The sequence below is a fragment of the Phascolarctos cinereus genome, unplaced genomic scaffold (assembly GCF_003287225.1).
Source record: "Phascolarctos cinereus isolate Bilbo 61053 unplaced genomic scaffold, phaCin_HiC Scaffold_9;HRSCAF=440, whole genome shotgun sequence".
Classification (NCBI taxonomy): Eukaryota; Metazoa; Chordata; class Mammalia; order Diprotodontia; family Phascolarctidae; genus Phascolarctos; species Phascolarctos cinereus.
The window spans coordinates 17,353,538-17,373,489 of NW_027556402.1; the positions used below are offsets into that span (position 1 = coordinate 17,353,538).

Consider the following 19,952-nt stretch of genomic DNA (forward strand, 5'->3'; position numbering starts at 1 on the left):
TTTCTAATTTTTTAATATGTATTTATAACTTCTTTGTATATGATCTGTTACTGTAAATGGGCCATATGGTACTGGCAACTATGTATATACCTAAATGTTTGTTAAGAAGAAATCACAGACAATTTGGAACTATGCCCAAATGGCTATAAAAATGTGCATACCCTTTGACCCAGCAACGGCACTCCTAGGGCTATATCCCCAAGAGATCATACAAATGGGAAAAGGAACCACATGTACAAAAATATTCATAGCAGCTCTTTTTGTGGTGGCAAAGAATTGGAAATTGAGAGGATGCCAATCCTTTGAGGAATGGCTGAATAAGTTGTGGTATATGAATGTAATGGAATACTGTTGTGCTATAAGAAATGATGAACAGGCAGACTTCACGTAAACCTGGAAAGACTTGTATGGTCTGATGCTGAGTGAAGTGGGCAGAACCAACAGATCTCTGTACACAATAACAGCCACGTTGTGCAATGACTAATATTGATAAACTTAACCCTTCTCAGCAATACAAGGATCTGAGACATGTCCAGAGGCCTCGGGACGGAAAATGCTGTCCACATCCAAAGAAAGAACTATGAAAGTTGAGTTGCTATTTTTTTCTCTTCTGTTGAGTTTTGTTTCCTCTTTCTGATGGTTCCTCCTATTGGTTTTAATTTTTACTTACAATACCACTAATGTGAAAATATGTTTAATAGGAATGTAAATGTATAGCCTATATGAGATTGTGTGATGTCTCAGGCAGGGTGGTGGGGAGGAAGGGGGAGAAAAATTTTAAACTCAAAAGCATATAGAAGTGATTGTTGATAAATCAAAATAAGTTAATAAAATTTTTAAAAAACATGTATCTTTTAGCCCCAAATTTTTCAAGTTTGTTCAGTTCAGTATTTTCCCTTTTATTTGTTGTTCTAGATTTGTCAAGCTCTGAAAGAGGAACACCAAATTCTCCTTCTACTGCTGTATTACTACGTCGTTTTGCAATTCAGTCAACTTTTTCTCTCTGAGCTTAAACGTTCTCTCAATTTGTGCATACAGGTCTAACATTGATATCGGTTGCCTTGGGTAATTTCCTTATCTCTGTTTAGGTAAATCTTTATTTTGATTCCATGACTGATTCTCGTTTTTATAGTCTTTGTTTTAGGTGTTTCTTGTAAACACCGGATTGTGGGCTTGGACTTTCTTTGCCATTCTAGGCCACACACACTTAGAGTTATGTAAAAATCAACATTTAAAGTTGTTCTCTTTCACGTAGTTCCCCAGTATAATTTTTCTAGTTGTTGTTGCTCAGTCATACCTCACTTTTCACAACACCATCGGGGGTTTTCTTGGCAGAGATACTGGAGGGGTTTGCCATTTCCTTCTCCAGCTCATTTTACATGGGAGGAAACTGAGGCAAACAGGGTTTAGTGACTTGCCCAGGGTCACACAAATTTGAATTCAGGCCTTCCTGACCTTTCTTCCATGGAACTTACAAACCACTGAGAAGGGTCCAGGCAAAGTGCTATGAAAAATCTGAGGTAATCACTTTTGTAACAGGGATAGGGAGTAAAGAAAATAGGGGCAATTTTTTTGAGGAGGAGGAGAAGCAGCCATGTCAGGCATTAAAGAGCCAGATCAAAGCCATCGTAGTGATGGGAGGTAATGAGTAAAGGCAAAGAGACACAAGGCAGAATGTCAGATTGTGACAGAGAATCATCAGCTTTTGTTGGCAACAGAAACAGTGAAGAACAGTGGGAGAAAAGGCTAGAAAGAGGCACTGAAGTCAACTGTGGAAGGCCTTGGAATGTTGGATTATGGGTTCAGATTTTATTTTGTAGGCAATGGCCAGCCATTTTCTTTTTCTTTTTAAATGGGAGTACTATCAGGTGGTGGGTTGGAAAGATAAATTGGGAAGTGATGTGAAAATTTTGGGAAAGGACTGGATTACAAACACAAGATTAGTGTAGACAGTAATAAAACACTGATCTCTCACCTTGTCTCAAGTTAACTTAGCTCTAAGAATTTCTTTTGAGGCAAATTTTGTCATTCTAGACTTTTTAAAATCTTCTCCTGCTAAACCTCCAACTTACTTAGAACTCACTAGGGCAGAGGTGTCAAGCTCAGGGGAACCATTTATATATATGTGTAAAATACAATTGTGAAATGTTTATAAAAATAAAACACAACATAGATAACATAAATTTGTGGTTTTCTAAGTCAATATGCAGCCCTCACAGATGTCTGTTTGAGTCTGACACCACTACACTCCAGCACCCTTTAATCTTGCTTCTAGGTATAAACACAAAAAAGGCGATTACTCTATTTCTCCCTTGCCCCCACCTACGATATCATGGGATGCAAAGCATATGATACTGGTAGTCTGATGTGAATACTAAGCTCAAGCCCACGACTACAAGATAAGCCATTTAACCTCTGGGCCTACTTGCTCATTTATAAAATGGTGGTCCAAACCAGAGGGCGATAATTCTCTCAATTCTCTTGCTAGCATTTTCTCTACTCTTTCCTCTTCTTCAAAACACCTGAGTTGTTCAACCTTTCCTGAAAAGTGTGGAACCGCCAATAAAACTTGCTCCCCTCCCTTTGCATCTTAGCAGAGATGTCCAGATTTATTGAAGCGTGAAGAAGAAGATAACACCAACTGCATTATTTCAGGGAAGACTTGAGAGGCATGATTCCATAAGGTTGGTTTTCTTATAATTTTTACATCTATTACATTCAACCTAACATACAGTTAGTCTCTCTGCAATACTACCACTTACTATTTCAATAGATGCTTTTCTTTCAGAGAAGTCAGTTCTCCATTTCAGATGTGTGGGATTTATTGATACTTTTCTTTTGCAATTCAGTTTTAATTGTTTCCTGAAATCCCAACAAATTCCACCCACTCATCCTTCAGATATAAAACAAGTTTTCTTTCCACAATCCAACCACCCAAGCTTACTTGGCTAGAGCTTCCCTCGTCTACAACACAAGCGTCGTATACTGCCACAGCAGTTTAAACCCTAACGGCGTCGTACAGCACGCAAGAGAGCTTCCCGTGAAGAATCGTTAGCAAAATCTTAACCTTCCATTTTTAAGTGATGCAACTGTCAGATTTATTCCAGTCACTGAGGAAGAGGTCATTTTCTTAAAAAGAATTTGGCATAGAAGGCAGCAAAGAGGTCCTTATAAGGAGTGTCTGACTGCGATCTTGTCTGTGGTATGTGGCAGAGCTGGCGAAATCCCGGGGAGCGCAGCAGCAGGTTCTGCAAGAGGCCTAGGAAGCTGGAGCAGAACCAGTATAGCGCAATGGACTGGAAAGAGAAACAGACATGAGCATCAGCACCAAGGACACCCAGAAGAGCAAGCACAGGTGGTGCCGCTCCCTCCTGGCGTATTGCTCTGCCGGCTGCGGAGCCGATGCTGCATTCCGCGTCCGCCCCACAAAAAATGCCTATGTCCGTCAGGCTGGATGACCGCCCAGCTGGGTGTATGTGCGCTCCATCCATCCCCAGACTTGCCCTTCTACGGCATTCTCCGAGGGAAGCCAGGACAAGCCACCAGGATGGCCCCTTTCTGGCCCGTTCAGGAAGCAGTGTGTACCAGCCACACGCAGCCATCTGGCACCAGCTGCCCTGTGGCTTGAGTCCTCATGGGTGTTTCTTATCCTTTTATGTGTCTCATCTCCAGGTATTATTTGAGCTCCCTGGGAGAAGGGACTATGCGGCTTTTTTCTATTTGTACTCCTTGTGCTTAGCACAGAGTAAGGCTTATTAATGGCTTTTTATTCATTCATTCCATCTGTTCTTTAATCTTGTATAAGGAATCACCACAAAACAATGACATGCAGAAACCAAGTATTTTTTGATGCATAGAACTACTGAAAAATGACCACAAAACATTCTTTAAGTATAATGTTAGCCATCAACATCATCTGATTTGTATTTTGGCCAAATATACGAATTAATTAATCAAAAAGCATTTACTGAATTCCTAATATTAGGAATGTTCAGCATTCTCTCAGGCACTAGAGGGATACAGAAGCATCCCGTTTTTGTCCTCAAAGAGCTTACAACTCAGTTGGAGAGACAAGATCAAAACTCAGGAAGCAACATCAAATATCAGAACATTACTTTCTGCATCATATGACGAAATACTAAACTGTATTATAGCTTTATTATTGAAAGGCAAGTGGCGTGTGGAGCCTACAAAGAGCTGGGCTGGTGTCAGGAAGGCGGGGTCCAGTCCTACCCCTGGACAAGAGTGCTGCCTGGGGCACTCACAGGGGACACTGGGTTCAGAAGAGATGATGACCTGGGCCAGCAGGCAGAGTTTTCTCACCAGGATCACCTTATGAAGAAGAAATCCTAATCCTCAAACTCTATGGTTTAGACTCCATCTGATTTGGTAGTTTAATGAACTAATCACACTGAGGGTAAGTAATTAGGATGGGCAATCCAACAAACATTTATTAAGCAACTACTATGTGTAAGGCACCGTACCGGTTGCTAGGGATGGGTACAAAGAGGGAGAAGTCGAGGTTCCCAGGAAACGAGGCACAAAGCCACACAGACAGGCTGAGGAGGAAGTGATAAGGTCAGGCTTCATGCAACAGGTCAGACTCGAGTCAGGCCTCTTGAGATTTAACAAACACCATTTCACCGAAACGTACAGCGCACTCACCGTTCTAGATTACTTACTGAGGGCACAGTTGCAGCAATGGGAATAATCAGCACAGATATTCCACGAGCAAAATGTGTGACATACTTGTGAAAGCGGGACATTTCAAGTTTTTGTAATGCAAAAATCTGAAGGGGAAGAAAACACAGACATAAGAGGCAAATCAAATTAGATAAATTTTGACTAAATTTTGCACTTCATAAGAAAGGTAAATAAATTTTTAAAACTTGAACTCAATCCTTCTGTCATTACAGAAAACATGTTCAATTAGCTATCTCTCTACTCAAAAAAAAACCTTATTAAACAGCCATCTGCAATCTCTAAACAGAGGATTTTGACTTGCTACCAATAAGAAACTATGCCACCTAAAAAGAGGTTTGTTTCAATATTTAAGTTTACAATAAGTTTCCTTTTCTTTTCTCGTTTCAGTCCAAAAGAAAAAAAAATAAAAATTAAAAAAATAAAATAAAATAAAAAGCACTAGCAACTAGGAAAAAAAAAAAGAAAAAAGAAAAAGAAGTTAGTAGTCTTTAGAGAATGAAGAGCCTCCACCCCTGCTGTTGCATCACTGAGGACACAGAGCTGGGAGGCAGTCCAAACATGTTTATGTAACCCGAAGAGTAAAATTATTAGCTTCCCTGACCTCCGGTCCTTTCTCCTGCTCACTCCTTACCCATCTGCGCTGCCATCCTTACTCTTAAATAACGGCAGGTGCTCAGTAAAAGCCCATCACTACGGGAATGCAGACAACCAGCCCTGACCATGGCCGTGTCATCTCTGTAGAAAAGATGGAAGGGTGACAGGGCTGTGCCAGGTACAGAAGCAAACGGCTGCTTAGCTGTGATCAGGGGCTGCGTGGCAAGGGGGGAATCAGGCCCGGAACCACTGGGTGATCTGTGCCAATGCTACCTTTGATGATCCTCCTTCTGGGCCGAAAGTAACGCTTTGTAGAGGGTCATCTCTGTCCATTTCTATCTCGTGTGTGGAGCTGCAAGAACATTTCAGAGATCTGCCACGATTTCATTTAGCTGAAATAATGAATGCGGGCTTAATTCTTTCCCCATGCCTAGACTCTAAGTGAATGATAGCCGTTATTTTTGTAGACCTTCATTTTTCCTCGAGTTGCTTTTCATTCAAGTGCTATAACTGACTGTGTTCCCTCAATGTACAAATGGACGCTCTGTGTACGTGGGTACACACTCCACAGTCTGAGTCCTATGTCCTAACAGTTGTGACATGAGCCCAGAAACATGACAACTGATCTAGTTAATCCATTGTAATTGGGGCTGAAATGAGGTGAATGATCTTTAAAGGCTGAAAAGGTTCTCAACACCCACAACAGCATCAAATTTTTATTATCTGAAGAACAGAGCTGAAAGTCTCTTATGCACAGATGTTTGTGTAATTGAAAGAAAAATATTTGCAGGTCACAGTTTCATTTTCATTTCTCCTTCCTGAAACATTTCTATATATGAAGATACAGCTAGATATATTAATATTTTCCTCAAAACTGTTCCATAACACAATGCCAACACATAGCTGAGATGACATTTTAAAATGTGTACTTTCTTATACATACATACACACACATATACATGCACACACACATACATACACACATCTTTATATCAGCATAGTCTGAATGTCTATAAATATGCTCAAATCTTCTGACTCTTTGGAAGTCTCCATTTCCTTACTACCCACCTTCCCTCTTCCCACCCTCTCAATCTCTGCAATATGGTTTCTGCCTCCCTTATTCTACTGAAACTGCTTTCTCCAAGGTCACTCGTGAAAGAACCCCTAAACCCAGCCGCCGCTTCTACTTCTCTGCAGACTCAAGCCGTTGGTCGCCCGCTCCTCCCAATGTGGACGTTTCTCTTCCTGGGCTTCTCACCTTATCCAATGGGGCTCCTCTCTCTCTCTGTCTCTCACCTACTTTTTCCTTTCCTGACTCTTTGATGTGGGTGTTTCTCTAGGCCTGCCCTTTGCCTTCTCTCTTCACACTCTCTGCCTCTGAGATTTCAATGGACTCCAATGGCTTCAATTTCAATTACCACCTTTACACAAGGCCAGTCCTGAACTCTGGTCTCCAGCAGCACACAGGACACATGGGACGACAGACCTAGCCCGAGGAGGGATCTCAGAGGCCTCTCATCCAACCCCCTCATTTTACAGGTAAGGAAACTAAAGCCAAAGAAGACTAAGTGGCTTGCCCAAGGTTACACAGGTTAACAAGCATCAGAGGCAGGATCTGAACCCAAACCCTGGGACTTTGGAGCCAGTACCCCACAATGCCACTCATACCTACCCAGATGCCTGACCACTGCCTCCGACTGAGCTGCACCACTGCACCCCAGACTTGAGTGCTTTCCAAATCCAACTCCCTCACTTTGCAGACATTTTATGAAGCAGACGCAGAGGGAGGGTCACACAGGTAAGATTGCACCTGGTCTTCTTCCTTATTCCAAGCTTCAATCCATGACCCCATGCTACTCTCAGTCTCACCCCTAAACCCGTCCCCCACACCCTGCTGCACCATCACAGTGTCTTGGAGACGACGGCTTCCCAGGAGGACGTTATTTCCCCTTTTTATTCTCCTGCTGTTTTCTTTAGGATATTATTTCCCTCTCTCACAATCTATTTTGAAGCCAAACTGGCCTACCCGGTGTTCCTCAATTTCGTATTTGCTCTCTTTCCTTTGCACAGGCCTCCGCTTCTGCCTGGGATGCAGGCCCTCCCCTCCTAACCAATCCGTCGATGCCTCCTCTCATCACTCAGTATTTATCTATCTGGGAGCATGCTGTATGCCCCCTTTCCCTAGTATAACGGAAGGGCCATGGCAGCCAGGCCTATTTCATATTGTCTCTGTATCCCCAATGCCTATGTACGCTTCAGACAAGGCACTCAAAGCGCCCTGTAAACTCTGAAATACTCCATATGTGTGAGCTATCAGTATTACCATGCATGTTACAAACATTCCTTTACCTGATTAGTGACCTACTGACACTCTTCATCTACATTAATCATTTTCTTGCCATTATAACTTTAAATGACTTCATTATCTGCAAACCAAGACTTTAAAGAAGTCTGTTGGCTGGTCTAACACACAAACACACATATAACACAAAGTTTTCAAGGACTACTTTTCTATTGTTCAACTCGTCCTCAATGTACATTTAACAACAACAAAAAAAATCCCTCCATCTAAACAATTTACCTCCACTATTAACAAATTCAGCATACCAACTGAGATTGGTAGAATCCATGTGGAATCAAGCAGGGTGAGGTCCGGAAACCACAGGACTCCACCTGTTGAAAATTGTTCCCGAATAGAAAAGCCTCCTGAAAAAGATATGTTATATTTTTACAAACTGAGAGATTATAATTCTTATGAAAAGTAGAAACAGAAAACGTGTGAACTGAGGTGACTCATGTGCTAGTAGAGTTTTTATTTTGGACTAAGATTATTATTAGCCCACAAGTTTTTTCTTTTTCTTTTACATTTTTTGCCTAATTTTTTCCCCAGGTTGTGGGATTATATGAACTTAAAGAGCTGTTTTACCTTACACTATTTTTTTTCCCTCCTTGTGTGTTAAAGGCAGAAAGTGGAAATTTTTCTTGCCTGGTATACTTTTAATAAAATTATTTTTCCATACTACTGTGTTATAAGAAATGATGAACAGGCTGACTTCAGAAAAGCCTGGAAAGACTTATATGGTCTGATGCTGAGTGAAGTGAGCAGAAAGAGGACTTTGTACACAATAGCAGCCACGTTACGCAATGACTAAGAGTGTTAAACTGAACCCTTCTCAACATTACAAGGATCTAAGACACTTCCAGAGGCCTCAGGATGGAAAATGCTGTCCACATACAAGGAAAGAACTATGGAAGTCGAATTATCATCACTTATTTTTACCTTCTGTTGAGTTTTGTTTCATCTTTCTGATGGTTCCTTCTATTGGTTTTAATTTTTACTTACAACTTCACTAATGTGAAAATATGTTTAATGGGTATGTAAATGTAAAGCCTATATCAGATTGTGTGCCATCTTGGGGGGGGAGGAAGGGGGAGAAAAATTTTCAACTCAAAAGCATATGGAAGTGATTGTTAATAAATCAAAATAAAAATAAAATTAAAAAAAAGAAAAAAAAGAAAATTATTTTTCCAGTTAGGAATCAGAATTAAAGAAGTGATATATCAATTCTACAGTGACTCAGCCTACAAAAGAATCACAGGACTGGAAAGGAGCTCAAATGCTACTTAGTCCAAAACTTACCTAACAGGTCAAACAATGACCAAGTGGGGCTTAGCCAGAGACCTACTGTTGGCCAATCAATGAGAGTCAGAGCGATCTGGGTTTAAGGCATGGTCTTTAAGAACAAAATCTAGCCAAAATCTAGGTATGTGAAGCCCAAAATGTCTTGGGAGGTTTCAGAGATCAAAATGTACATTCCTTGGCTCAGAGTAAAAGTAAACAGCAACTGTTTCTGTTTTGGCCAGAAACCCTGAGGGTCTTCCCCTCCCAGATGGATTTTTTTTTTTGACTAAGTAAAAGAGGCCATTCTCAGCCTCCAGTCTTACCTAGCCTTAATCACTGAATGGGCATTGCCTCAGTCGAACTGAGACCTGTTAAAAGAGCTTAGCTTGTTAAAAGGCCAAGGTCTCCTATTGCATCCAGGGCCATCTCCAGTTGCCCTAATCCATATCTTGCCACTGGACCCAGATGGCTGTGGAGGAGAAAGTGAAGTTGGTGACTTAGCACAGCCCTCCCTCACTTAAATCCAATTCACTTTCATGTCATGGCATCACCTCCCTTTAAGACAACAATCTAAACGGAAATGCCCTCTGCATCCCTGACAATGGCCATCCATTCACTGAGTCATGTGGCACATAGGAAATCCGACGCCCCTTGAAACAGTCCATTTCATTTGGGGAAGGTCCTGATTCTTAGGGGCCTCTTCCTTACCGTCTGCAAGTTTCCAGCCATTGCTACTTGAATGCTCTGGCCCGAGTCCATGCAGAGTCAGACTAGCTTCTCTTCCCCATGACATTGCTTCAAATATTTGGAGTCTAAAACGTTCATCATCATACTCATACAGCCACCTTACTTCACACGTCCCCTCTGAGTGCCCTCCTGCTTGCTAATTTTCTTCAGGAAATGTGGCACCGAATTAAGCATAGCTCCAAATAGATTCTGCCCTGATCAGATCACGATGGAATTATGATGTCCCCTGTGCTGGACACAAATCACTCATGCTTTGGCTGCCCTATCGCTGTTGCCTCTTAACGAGCTTGTAGGACCCTAAAACCTGCAGCGAGTTATCAGGTGAACTGCAATCTAGCCAAGCTACTTGCCAAGTAAAGTGCTTTACAAATATCCCAGCATTTGATCCCAATAGCAGCCTTATTGTCTACTATGATTATTCTCATTTTAGAGTGGAGGACACTGAGGCAGACAGAAGTGAAAAGACTTCCTCAGAGTCACACAGCTAGTAAATGTCTGAGGCCACATTTGAACTCAGATCCTCCTGACTCCAGGCCCAGAGCTCTATCCACCATGTTGCCAAGGTGCCTAATCCTCATTTCTAGGTGCCTTCAGGTAATTTCATGCAGTGGGTGAGATGAAATAAATGACTGGAAACAAAGGATCAAGCTTCTGAGCACACTGACTCATTAAGCAACGCATGGCAAGGCAAAGCCATTGCCAAAACAAATCAGGACTAGGAGCCTTCCTCAACTTTGGAACTGGACCCCAAATTCAGATTTTTATACGGTAAAAACAAGTAATCAAATAAGACTAACTAACTAAAAGAAAACAATTAAGCAGGACACAAAATTAGGGAATCTGATTTCTAATGGAAGGAAAGATTAGCAACTTTCCCAGTTGGGAGGAAGAGAGTGAACAGGTGCAGTTCCCTGAATTAATAAGAAGAGATGCCCTACTCCTCCCAAGCATCTGTAAACAATCAAGGGGACATGACAACAACAACAACTGATGGACCAGGACGGGGCCAGTTTTCAGAGAAGACGCATGGGCTGCTCGAGATGTACTGGGAGAGAACACCTTGCACCAATCTCCGCATGTGACTGGCTTTCTGGTCAGTATAACCTAGGCCTTAGTTAGGGGTCTCTAGGCAGCAGGCAGAGCTGGTCCAGCTTCCCAGCCTCGCAGACACAGGCTCAAAAATGCAATTAGGTTTTCTCCCAGTTCCCACAACTGAATAACGTTTTCTCTCAAGACAGAGTTGGGCTAGACCCATAACTGGATTGAAAGGGAACTGAGGTAGCTCCAGAAGCGAGTCACAAAATGGGAGTCAGCACAGTTCAGTCCATTCCCACAATTAATCACTTGCTGTCCTACTCCCCTCAATTACCTAAGCTGAGGAAGGGGCCTGGTTCTGATAAACTGAAATGCTCAGAAGCTTGCACCTTTGTTCCCTCAGTCATTTCATCTCCTACCTGCCACAATCACTTGTTACCTTGTATATTCCTAGGAATGAGAGGTGTTTCTTGGGCTTGATAAATCTCAGCTGTCATGACTTAGATAACATACCTTGGGATGACAGCAGACCTTTGTCTATGCTGGTTCAACAGGGAGATAGTCTCCAGGAGGGAATCACAATCATATCCTCTATTAAATAAACCCTCCCCAGCCACCATGACACCTGAGATCCACATCATCATTCCTTGAATCATAAGACAGAACTGCCTATTGGCTTTATCTGGATATCTTTATACCATTGCTCCCCTCTAGCCACTGAAAACAAAAACAAAAAAGCCCTGTATTATGCACACAAATGCTTTAGAAATTTAAAAGCATCTTATGTTACCAAAGGGACATGAGAATTAATATTTATAAATCACACAGTAAACAATGTTATTACTTTTTATCATAATATTAAAACAAGAAAATAATTTTTTGGTAAAAGCAAAGAGGGATAATGTTTTGAGAGAAACCGTGTTTTTTAAATGATCACCTTCTGAATCCGTTATCCCTAGACTGAAGTTCCGCAAGGCAACAGACATAAAGATCCACATTGGTATCTGAATCCATACCAGCAGAGTGGCTTTGAATGGGTGACAATTATCCCGAATATACAGCTCTGAAACAATCCTCCTCATGTTGTTCAGGTAAGTGAGCCTGAATGAAGAGAGATGAGAGGAAGAAAAAGTCATTTAAAATTCATTTTTAAAAAAACTCCTGTAATAAACAACAACCCAAGTTAGCATCTCATATCCAGAGCAAAAACTAAGTTGATGCTATATAGTTTTCTAGTCTTCTATTACCATACACTTCATAAGGGGTCATCTGAGCAAATGTCAACTAAGAAATTTCATTTTTAAATCTTTAATAATCCATTTAATTTACATCAAAGTTTATTAGTAACTTGTTATAATCGATGTGAATAACGTTGCTGTTAAAATTCTTACTTCACTAGATCTGATTTAAATTATAATAAAGATTATTTGCAAATGAAAAGATACATTAATGAAGCTATTAGTCTTCAAAAACACATTAAAATGTGTGAAAGGCTGAACGTTTTCCTGGTAAAAATGTGGAATGTCTAAGGATAGTTGCTAACATCATTCAGACATTGTGTTCAAAATTTGTCTTTTACAGTCTGCATTTAGTTACTAAATTATATTAAATTAATATTTAATAAGTGTCTCTTATGTGGAAATTATCTTACCTACTTAGTCTTTTTGACCATCCCAACTGTTTTGCTCGAAGTGCAATGTCATAATTAAGATTTTTTGCAATCATTTTTATTTCTGGTTGCAAATTTTCCACCTAGCTAAAAAGAAAGTAGACTTTGTTATGAACACATTTAAAATTTTTATCTACAGTCACTTGTGCTTCTTTTTCCCTATATCCTGTTTTATTTTCAAAAAAGTAAACATTGCACATGCATAACCTTAGGTCCCACTACAAGAAAGGTTAATCTAATTGAGAGGATAAAAAACAAGCACCTCACAGAATGACTAGACACAAAGAATAATGACTGATGGATGGATTTCAACACAAGAGATTTCTATTAGAAGATCGCAGGGTTCTGTCCTTGGCCTAATTCTGTCCATCATTTTTAACAATGCCTTTTTTCTATTATGGCATCAATAAACATGAACAGAAGAGAACTGCATATGAAACTATGAACTTTCACCAGGTTTTAAAAATCTATATTAACTGCAACATGACAGGGCCCAGACTGTCCTCTCATTATCTGTGCTTCTCCCCAACTCTGCTCTGCAATCGTTCTATTTTCTCATGTTTTCTTGATGTTCTTCATTCGGCGGCATTACTATCATGACCCACCTACGCTTCCCGAAATAAAATGAACGCGGGGGAGCATTCATCACTCCTCACACTGAAACAAATACCAGCCCTCTCATGTAACAAGTATTGCCAAACAGAACAAATCCACACATTGACTGCGGCTGAAAACACGTCCTTTCTATGTACTTCTAGTCCATTATCTCTGTGCCAAGAGGGGGGAAAACATGAAAATGACACCTAATAAGAGGGCTTTACGGTCTGCAATTTTAACCATTTGAAAAGGTTTATCATCAGTCTTCTGGAGTCATAATTGGTTAATGCACTGACAGAGTTGTAAATCCTTTCAAAGTTATGTTCTTTTACATTACTGTAGGGACTGTATAAATCGTTCTCTTGATTCTGCTCACTTCACTGCCTCAGTTCACATTCATCTTCTCAAGATTCCATGAAACCATGCTCCTGCAGAATGCTGACAGCACCAGCCTTTCATCACATCCACAAACCATAATTTGCTCAGTCACCATTTCCCAGCCGGTGGGCGACTGCTTTGCTTCCAGACCCTGATCACAACAGAAAGCACTGCTATGTTTCTGTACACATGGGTCCCTTCCCATTCTTTCTTTGATCTTTGGAAAGTCTATGCCTAATAGAGGTACTACCAAGCTGCTTTCCAGACTGGTTAGACAAATGCACAGCTCCACCAACGCATCAAGTCTGCCTGTTCTCCCAGGGCTCCTCTAACAATTTCTCTTTTCCATTTTTGTCATCTTTGCTAATCTAATATGCATGAAGCGGCATCTCAGAGCTGTTGCAAGTTATATTTCTCTTCTTATCTCTGATTTCGGGCATCTTTTTATATAGCTGTTGATAGTCAGACTTCCTTCCTTTGAAAACTGCCAGGAAGGGGACTCTAGTAGTATCAGATGTCACATAACACTACAAAGCAGTAACCACCAAAACAATGTGATAACTGACTAAAAAATAGAGAGGTGAATCTGCTGCACAGATCAGGTACGTAACATACAGGAAGAAATTAAGCCAGCAACCTTGTGTTCAGTTATCTCAAAGACCCTTGTTATTGGAGTAAAGAGGCCTCCCTATTTGACACAAACAGTGAGAAAAGTAGACAGCAGTCTGGCGGAAATCAGGTTTAGGCCAACCTCGGGCACCACCCACCAAGACAAACTCCAACATTCTTCATGCCCCATTGGTCATAGCCTAAAACAAATTAGAGGAAAATGGAAAATATTACAATTCGGATATAGGTACAGGTTTAGGGTTCACGACCAAACAAGGGACAGAGAGGATCACAAGAGATAAAATGGACAATGTTGATTACATACAATTAACAAGTTTTTGAACGAAGAAATCCAATGTAACTAACAGTGGAATGGAAAAAACTGGGAAAAAAATCTTCCGCAGCAAGCTTTTCCAATGCCCTCATTTCTGAGGAATAAGAAACTGATTATAATTTATGAGAGTAAGAGCTATTTTCCAGTGGATAAATGGTCAGGGGAGACAAACTGCAAGTTCTGAAGGGGTGAAATTCAACTACTTATAGTCATATTTTAAAAATGCTCCAAATCACTATTAGAGACCTTCCAATTGCATTCCACCTCACGCCCACGTGAACGGCAAAGCTGACAACAAAGGAAAAGAAGAAATGTTGGAGGGCTTGGGGAAAACTGGCACGCTGATGCACTGCTGACGGCTGGGGCTGTGAACTAGCACAGCCGTCCCAGAAAGCGCCGTGGAACGGCGCCCGAAGGTTACTACCACGCGTGTGCCCGTACGTACCTGCACACGTGAATACGTATGCACGCACGTACATCCCTACTTCTGCACAGCTGCGAGCTCAGCTCCCGCTGGGGGCGGGGCTCGAGCCCACACACAAGGACAGATGCCGCAGGGGGCGGGGCTCGAGCCTGCGCACGAGGGCGGATTTGTCGGGGCGCGGCTAGAGGCTGAGCTCGCAGAGGGCGGGGTTGTCTGGCTCTCCTCCCCGCCCCGCGCACGCGCGCTCACCTTGGCCAGGATGTAATGCTGGTAGGCGGCTAGGGGCAGCGTGACAGCGCTCCTCAAGGCCGTGGTGGTGACGATAATGCTGGCCCACCACGGCAGCCCGGTGGCGTCCTGCGCTCCCAATAGCACCGCCTCCGCCCAGTGTGCTGGGGCTGACGTGGCCAGGGTCTCGTACCAGCCCCCGGCCCCGGCCGGCCCCGCGGCCGCACCATAAGCACAGGCGGCCACAGGCAGGAGGGGGTTGGGGTTGCCCAGCGGCTCACCCCGCCCTGCCGGACAGCCTCTGCTCCCCAGGAGGGCGGGTAAGAGCCGCCTCCGCAGCTGCTGCCGGGCACCACACAGCATCGTAGCCAGCAAACAGAGCCGTGCCCCTTTGCGAGCCGAAGGCGTCCTCCCTACTTCGTCCGGGGCAGAGAGCGAGTAACGAATCCTGGGCCGCCGCAGGGCGGAAGTCCCTCCCTCCGCTTACGTGCGGGGTCAAGGAGCTCCACCGCGCACGCGCAGCATAGGGGAAGAGGCCGGATTGGGCCAGACTCAGAAGGCTTGAGCTTGGGGGCGGGCACGTGGGGTGAAGAGCTCAGCTCGATTTTGAGGGAGCTTCGGTTCCGACTGCGTGCGCGGGCTTCTGCTGTGGCAGGGGGAGGGGAAAGGCCCCAAGTTTGTACGCTCTGAGTATGGTCGAGGATCCCCTTGTTCGGCCGACGCCTTGGGGAATAAGGCATTTGCTAAGCGCTGCCTTAATTAAGCTGGGCGCAGCTCTGCTCGCGAGGGGCTCACGTTTGAAAAATAGAGAGCACGTTTTGATGAGCGTCTGCTGTTTCTTCCGTCGTTGTAGGTCCTTGTCCCCGGAGCCCGCGTCCTGCTGGAAGGGGAGGGAAGGATCCCGGGGCTGGAGCTGTAAACGCTTCCGTCTCCCGTAGTGCCTGCGTTTTGGGGGGTCACTGGAAGCTGTGTCTAAGGGGATTAGGAAGGGAGTCAGCTGGCAGGCGACTTCGCTGTGCCCCTCATGACCCCCGACCCCCAAGGCCTCCGCGTCCTGCTGCCCGCCTTCCCTCCGCACGATGCCCATTGTGCCCCCTGTTGGCGCCATTGTCTCCCCCGTTAGACCGCCGGCGCCTGAAGCGCTCTCTTGCTTTTCTTTGTGTCCCCGGCGCTTAGCATCGACCTGGTCGTGTACACAGTAGGCGCTTAATAAGTGTTTCTGTAGGCTCAGATTTGGAAGGGACCCCAACTGACCCAAACGCAGGACTGAGCACAGGGTAGGGGTCTGCGGATGAACTCGACGCTGCCATGTTTTTTTTCAACGTGTATTTAAAATTTGGTTTCCTACTGTGCGCAAGGGCGTTTTGCTGCAGGTGGAGGGAGCGGGGTTTTCTCCCCTGGATGAGGACGGCAGTGCGTTGGGGGTGGGGACTGTGGTCAGTACAGACTTTCTTCCCTCCCTTATTTTCACCAGCATCATAATTAAAAAGTTAGACGCTTATCCTTTTACCAGATTTTGAATACACTGGGGACAAATAAACGTCTTAGGCACAGGAGGTGCTTGATAGGTTTATTTTGTTGGATTCTTGGGATCACTTAAATTTTCATACCAAATAAGCTACTTCAGTCCGTTTTAGGCTTGCCTGAAGCAGCCCGGCTGAAGGAGTGATATGTTAAGGGCAGGAGTTTCTGGTTGACCTTGGATCTGAAAGGCGCTACAAAGACTTATTCCGGACATAATGGTGTCATTTGGATTTAAAACCACAGCCCCAAACATTGGCAGTCATTGCAATGTATTTTCTAGCAGAAAACATTAATTGCATTATGTTGAGTGCAGCCTTACACTTTCAAATTAATTTCAGTTATGGCATTACTGAAAAATCTGCACGCTCAATATTCGTTTATCTCGACGTAGGTAAGGGTTAGAAGCAGTAACTGGTATACGATAAGAGGAAACAGACATTGATTTTTTAGGAGTGTACTGTCTAGTATTCTTTCCACCTGGCACGATCAGGCTGTAATTTAAGATCCAAAATCATTGTACAAATGAGTCAATGTGGCAAAAAGGTGCTCGTGATTGCTGAGAATCTGCTAGGTTGTTAGAGCTGTTCTCTTGTGGGAAAATTACGGAGCAGAGTTACCGAAGCAGATGATCTGCATCTGGCTGCAGCTAGCAACACAAAGACCATCTACTTAGAAGAGCAGATCGGTCTCTGTTCACGCTGTCATACGGTGAAATGACGTCAGTCATAAATTTGGAGTGCAAGAACATAACGTGTGAACAAAACAATTGTATTACAATTCATTTAAATACCTGAACTCAGACATTTTGCATTGTAACTTTTAAGTGTTAACCTAAATGCTAAGTATTTTAATGTTTGTAATTGAACCTAGATTATAGTGGATGGGGAGCTGGCCTCCAAGTCAAGAGGACCTGGGACCTGGGGTCAGGTGTTGCCTCCGACACCCCTGCTTGTATGTTCCCAGAGTCAGTTAACTTTTCTGTAACCCAGGCTAAGCCTATTAAGCCGTGGAAAGTCGTGCTCATCTTTACAGGTAAAGGGAGTTTCCTACACTTTTGAAATCACAGGGCTGGTGAAAAAAATTAATTAACCACAATCTTTTATTGATGTTGTATGTCAGCACCTCCTATAAGTTTAACTGATGTTAACAGTTGTAACAATGAGAATGCCAAACGCCATAAAGAAGCAATCAACCCAACAATACATTCAGGAAAAATGGATGAAGAACCCTATTGCCCAGAATATCCCATGAAAAATGGACATGTAATCCAGGGTCCCTTAGAGTAATAACTACCTGTCTTGGGCACAAACAGCAAATGGCCAATTAGGTGGACTCAAAACTGAAGAGAAGGGAAGCAGGCAAGGGGCATTTGGGAAACTGCATGTACTTTGTAACAATGATGAGCTGCTGCCTGAAACAAAACGTAACAATATTCTCTCGGTGATGCTAGGTGGCCGGAACCATGGACCACCACAATTTTCAAAGAATCAAAACTAGACGACCCAAAGGTAAAACGTACCGTGGGCTTCAGCAGGCTGCAGCTTATTACCAGATATACTTTGCATTTATAAATTGGGTGAAAGATACCATAACAGGAAATATGAGAGTAAGAGAAGAGACAGAGATGAAGAGCCCAACTGCCGCATTGGTGCCCATAGGATACCTAGACAATCCCCTCTAACACGGATCCTCATGGAAGATTTATGAGTACATGGGCAAGAAAGGTACAGGATGGGAAGGTATTTAAGTTGTGGTCTGCACTAGGGAAAGGAGTATCTTCTGCCTCCATGCAATTTTCACTGGCCGTCTCATCCCTAGAATTTTATTTTTCCTCTCCTCTGCCTCCTGGCTTCAAGTCCCGGCAAAAAAAAAAAAAATCTCACCTGCAAGAAATCATTCCTCATCTTCCTTAATGTTAGCCTTTCCCATCTGGGATTTATCTCCAATTAATTCTGTACCTGTTGTTTGTTTATGATAATGTGTGTGCCTGTCTGCTCCCTTAGGCAATATCTCCTTGAAGGCAGGGGTTTTTACTTTTCTTCCCCATTGTGCCAAACAGCAGTGGGCACAGGGTCACTCACCACTTACTTATTTCCTTGCACATAAAGTCATCAATCAAGGTTGGGCCAATGGGTCAAATTTCTGCTTACCGAATCCAACAGTCATTGCAGTGCTCAATTTCTTATTGCTCCTAGCTTGGCAGGTACATTTTACTTATTCAGTTTAATCCAGTAAATGCTTAAGTATTTGCCATGTGCAAGGCACACAGTTCATTTGCTTTGAAATGTCATGGTCCAAAAATGGTCCAGTAGGTTAAGTCCCTAGACAAATTTTCATGAGTAATTTTTCTAAATTACTTCTTGGAGTCAGCATGGATTTAAGTAACTATAGGTGATTTGTAAGTCATGTAAAAAGCATGCCATGTTGTGCTCATCTCTCAAATAAAAAACATGGCTATGTTATGACCTATATGACCTTTTTATTTTGTACTTAGTTTTTTAAGGACATACTGAAACTCAAGAGAATCTCCTTTGATAAATGATCCAGCTTTCTTGGGTGCCCAAATAATCCCCAAATACTAAATTCACCTAATAGCCAAATTCCAAGTTTAATTCTGTAAGAGCAAATTTAACCAACTGGTTCTTAAAACTGAATCCCTTGGACAAACTGATTTCTATTCATTTCCTTATACAAAAACCATAGTGTTATGGATAAAGCTTCTAAGTTAGGTTGCTGATGCCAAAAGGTATTAGAAACAAATGGAAATAGAGTGAAATTCCATTTTAAGTCAGCTATTTCATAGGTTCAATCACTCCCTGAATGTTTTCTTGAACTGAATATTATTTTAAACCTACATTCACATTTGCCTCTAGGTACAATTACTTAAAATAGGAATAAAAGCCATTTACACCTTTAGTCTAGTTATAGTATTTATAGGCGTCTAAGCAGTATGGACTATTTTCTTATCTCAGCTGCTTACAAGTCCCTGGCATATAAGAAGTGCTTAGTGAAGGCTTTATTTGCACAATAACATCTACTTTCTTTAAAAAAAAAAAGTATTCATGAGTCTGCAAGGAATGAAATGTATGCAACAGAAAGCACATAGCATAGCTGGAAAACTTTCCCATGAAATCTCAGGCCACCAGTGTACACAGTGAGTGGGCTTCAGTTTTCTCAGATATAGAATGGTGGGTTTGGACTAGATCTTTGCCAAAGTTCTTTTTACTGTGAAAATTCTGTATGTATTGCTGATCTGTCCATATCTGTTCATGGAAGAGATGTTCAACAGAACATGGCTATATGGTGTCCAGACTTTTCAAATTAAAGTTTAAGAAAAAAGCTATGCCAGTTTTTAGAGAATTTGTATTTGAAGAAAATCATAAATTATATAAAAATTATTTCCTACAATACAGTTTTAAATTTGGAGTAAGAAAGGATTTTATGTTATAACATGGTTTCCTCATCTCATTCAAGATAAAATCTGAGG

The 19,952-nt window shown here is 42.4% G+C and overlaps 1 protein-coding gene across 10 annotated transcripts in view; it reads right to left on the reverse strand.

Annotated features, from left to right (window-relative positions):
* The window catches only part of COX18 (cytochrome c oxidase assembly factor COX18), an 89,333-nt gene extending 73,973 nt beyond the window's left edge, over window positions 1–15,360 (reverse strand). For 7 of the 10 annotated variants that reach the window (XR_013483859.1, XR_013483857.1, XR_013483858.1 and 4 more), the window contains exons 1-5: window positions 14,963–15,360; window positions 12,354–12,454; window positions 11,640–11,803; window positions 7,880–8,004; window positions 4,683–4,790 (exon numbers count right to left, since the gene is read on the reverse strand). Coding sequence is in view for 4 of the 10 variants with exons in the window: in XM_078148249.1 (XP_078004375.1) it covers window positions 4,683–4,790; window positions 7,880–8,004; window positions 11,640–11,803; window positions 12,354–12,454; window positions 14,963–15,304 (840 nt within the window). In the remaining 6 variants the exon portion in view is untranslated. Of the gene's footprint in view, window positions 1–2,588; window positions 3,297–4,682; window positions 4,791–7,879; window positions 8,005–11,639; window positions 11,804–12,353; window positions 12,459–14,962 lie in introns of those variants that run through there. The other 3 variants (XM_020988490.2, XM_020988491.2, XM_078148250.1) reach the window with 3 other exon arrangements.
* Window positions 15,361–19,952: the final 4,592 nt, after the last annotated feature.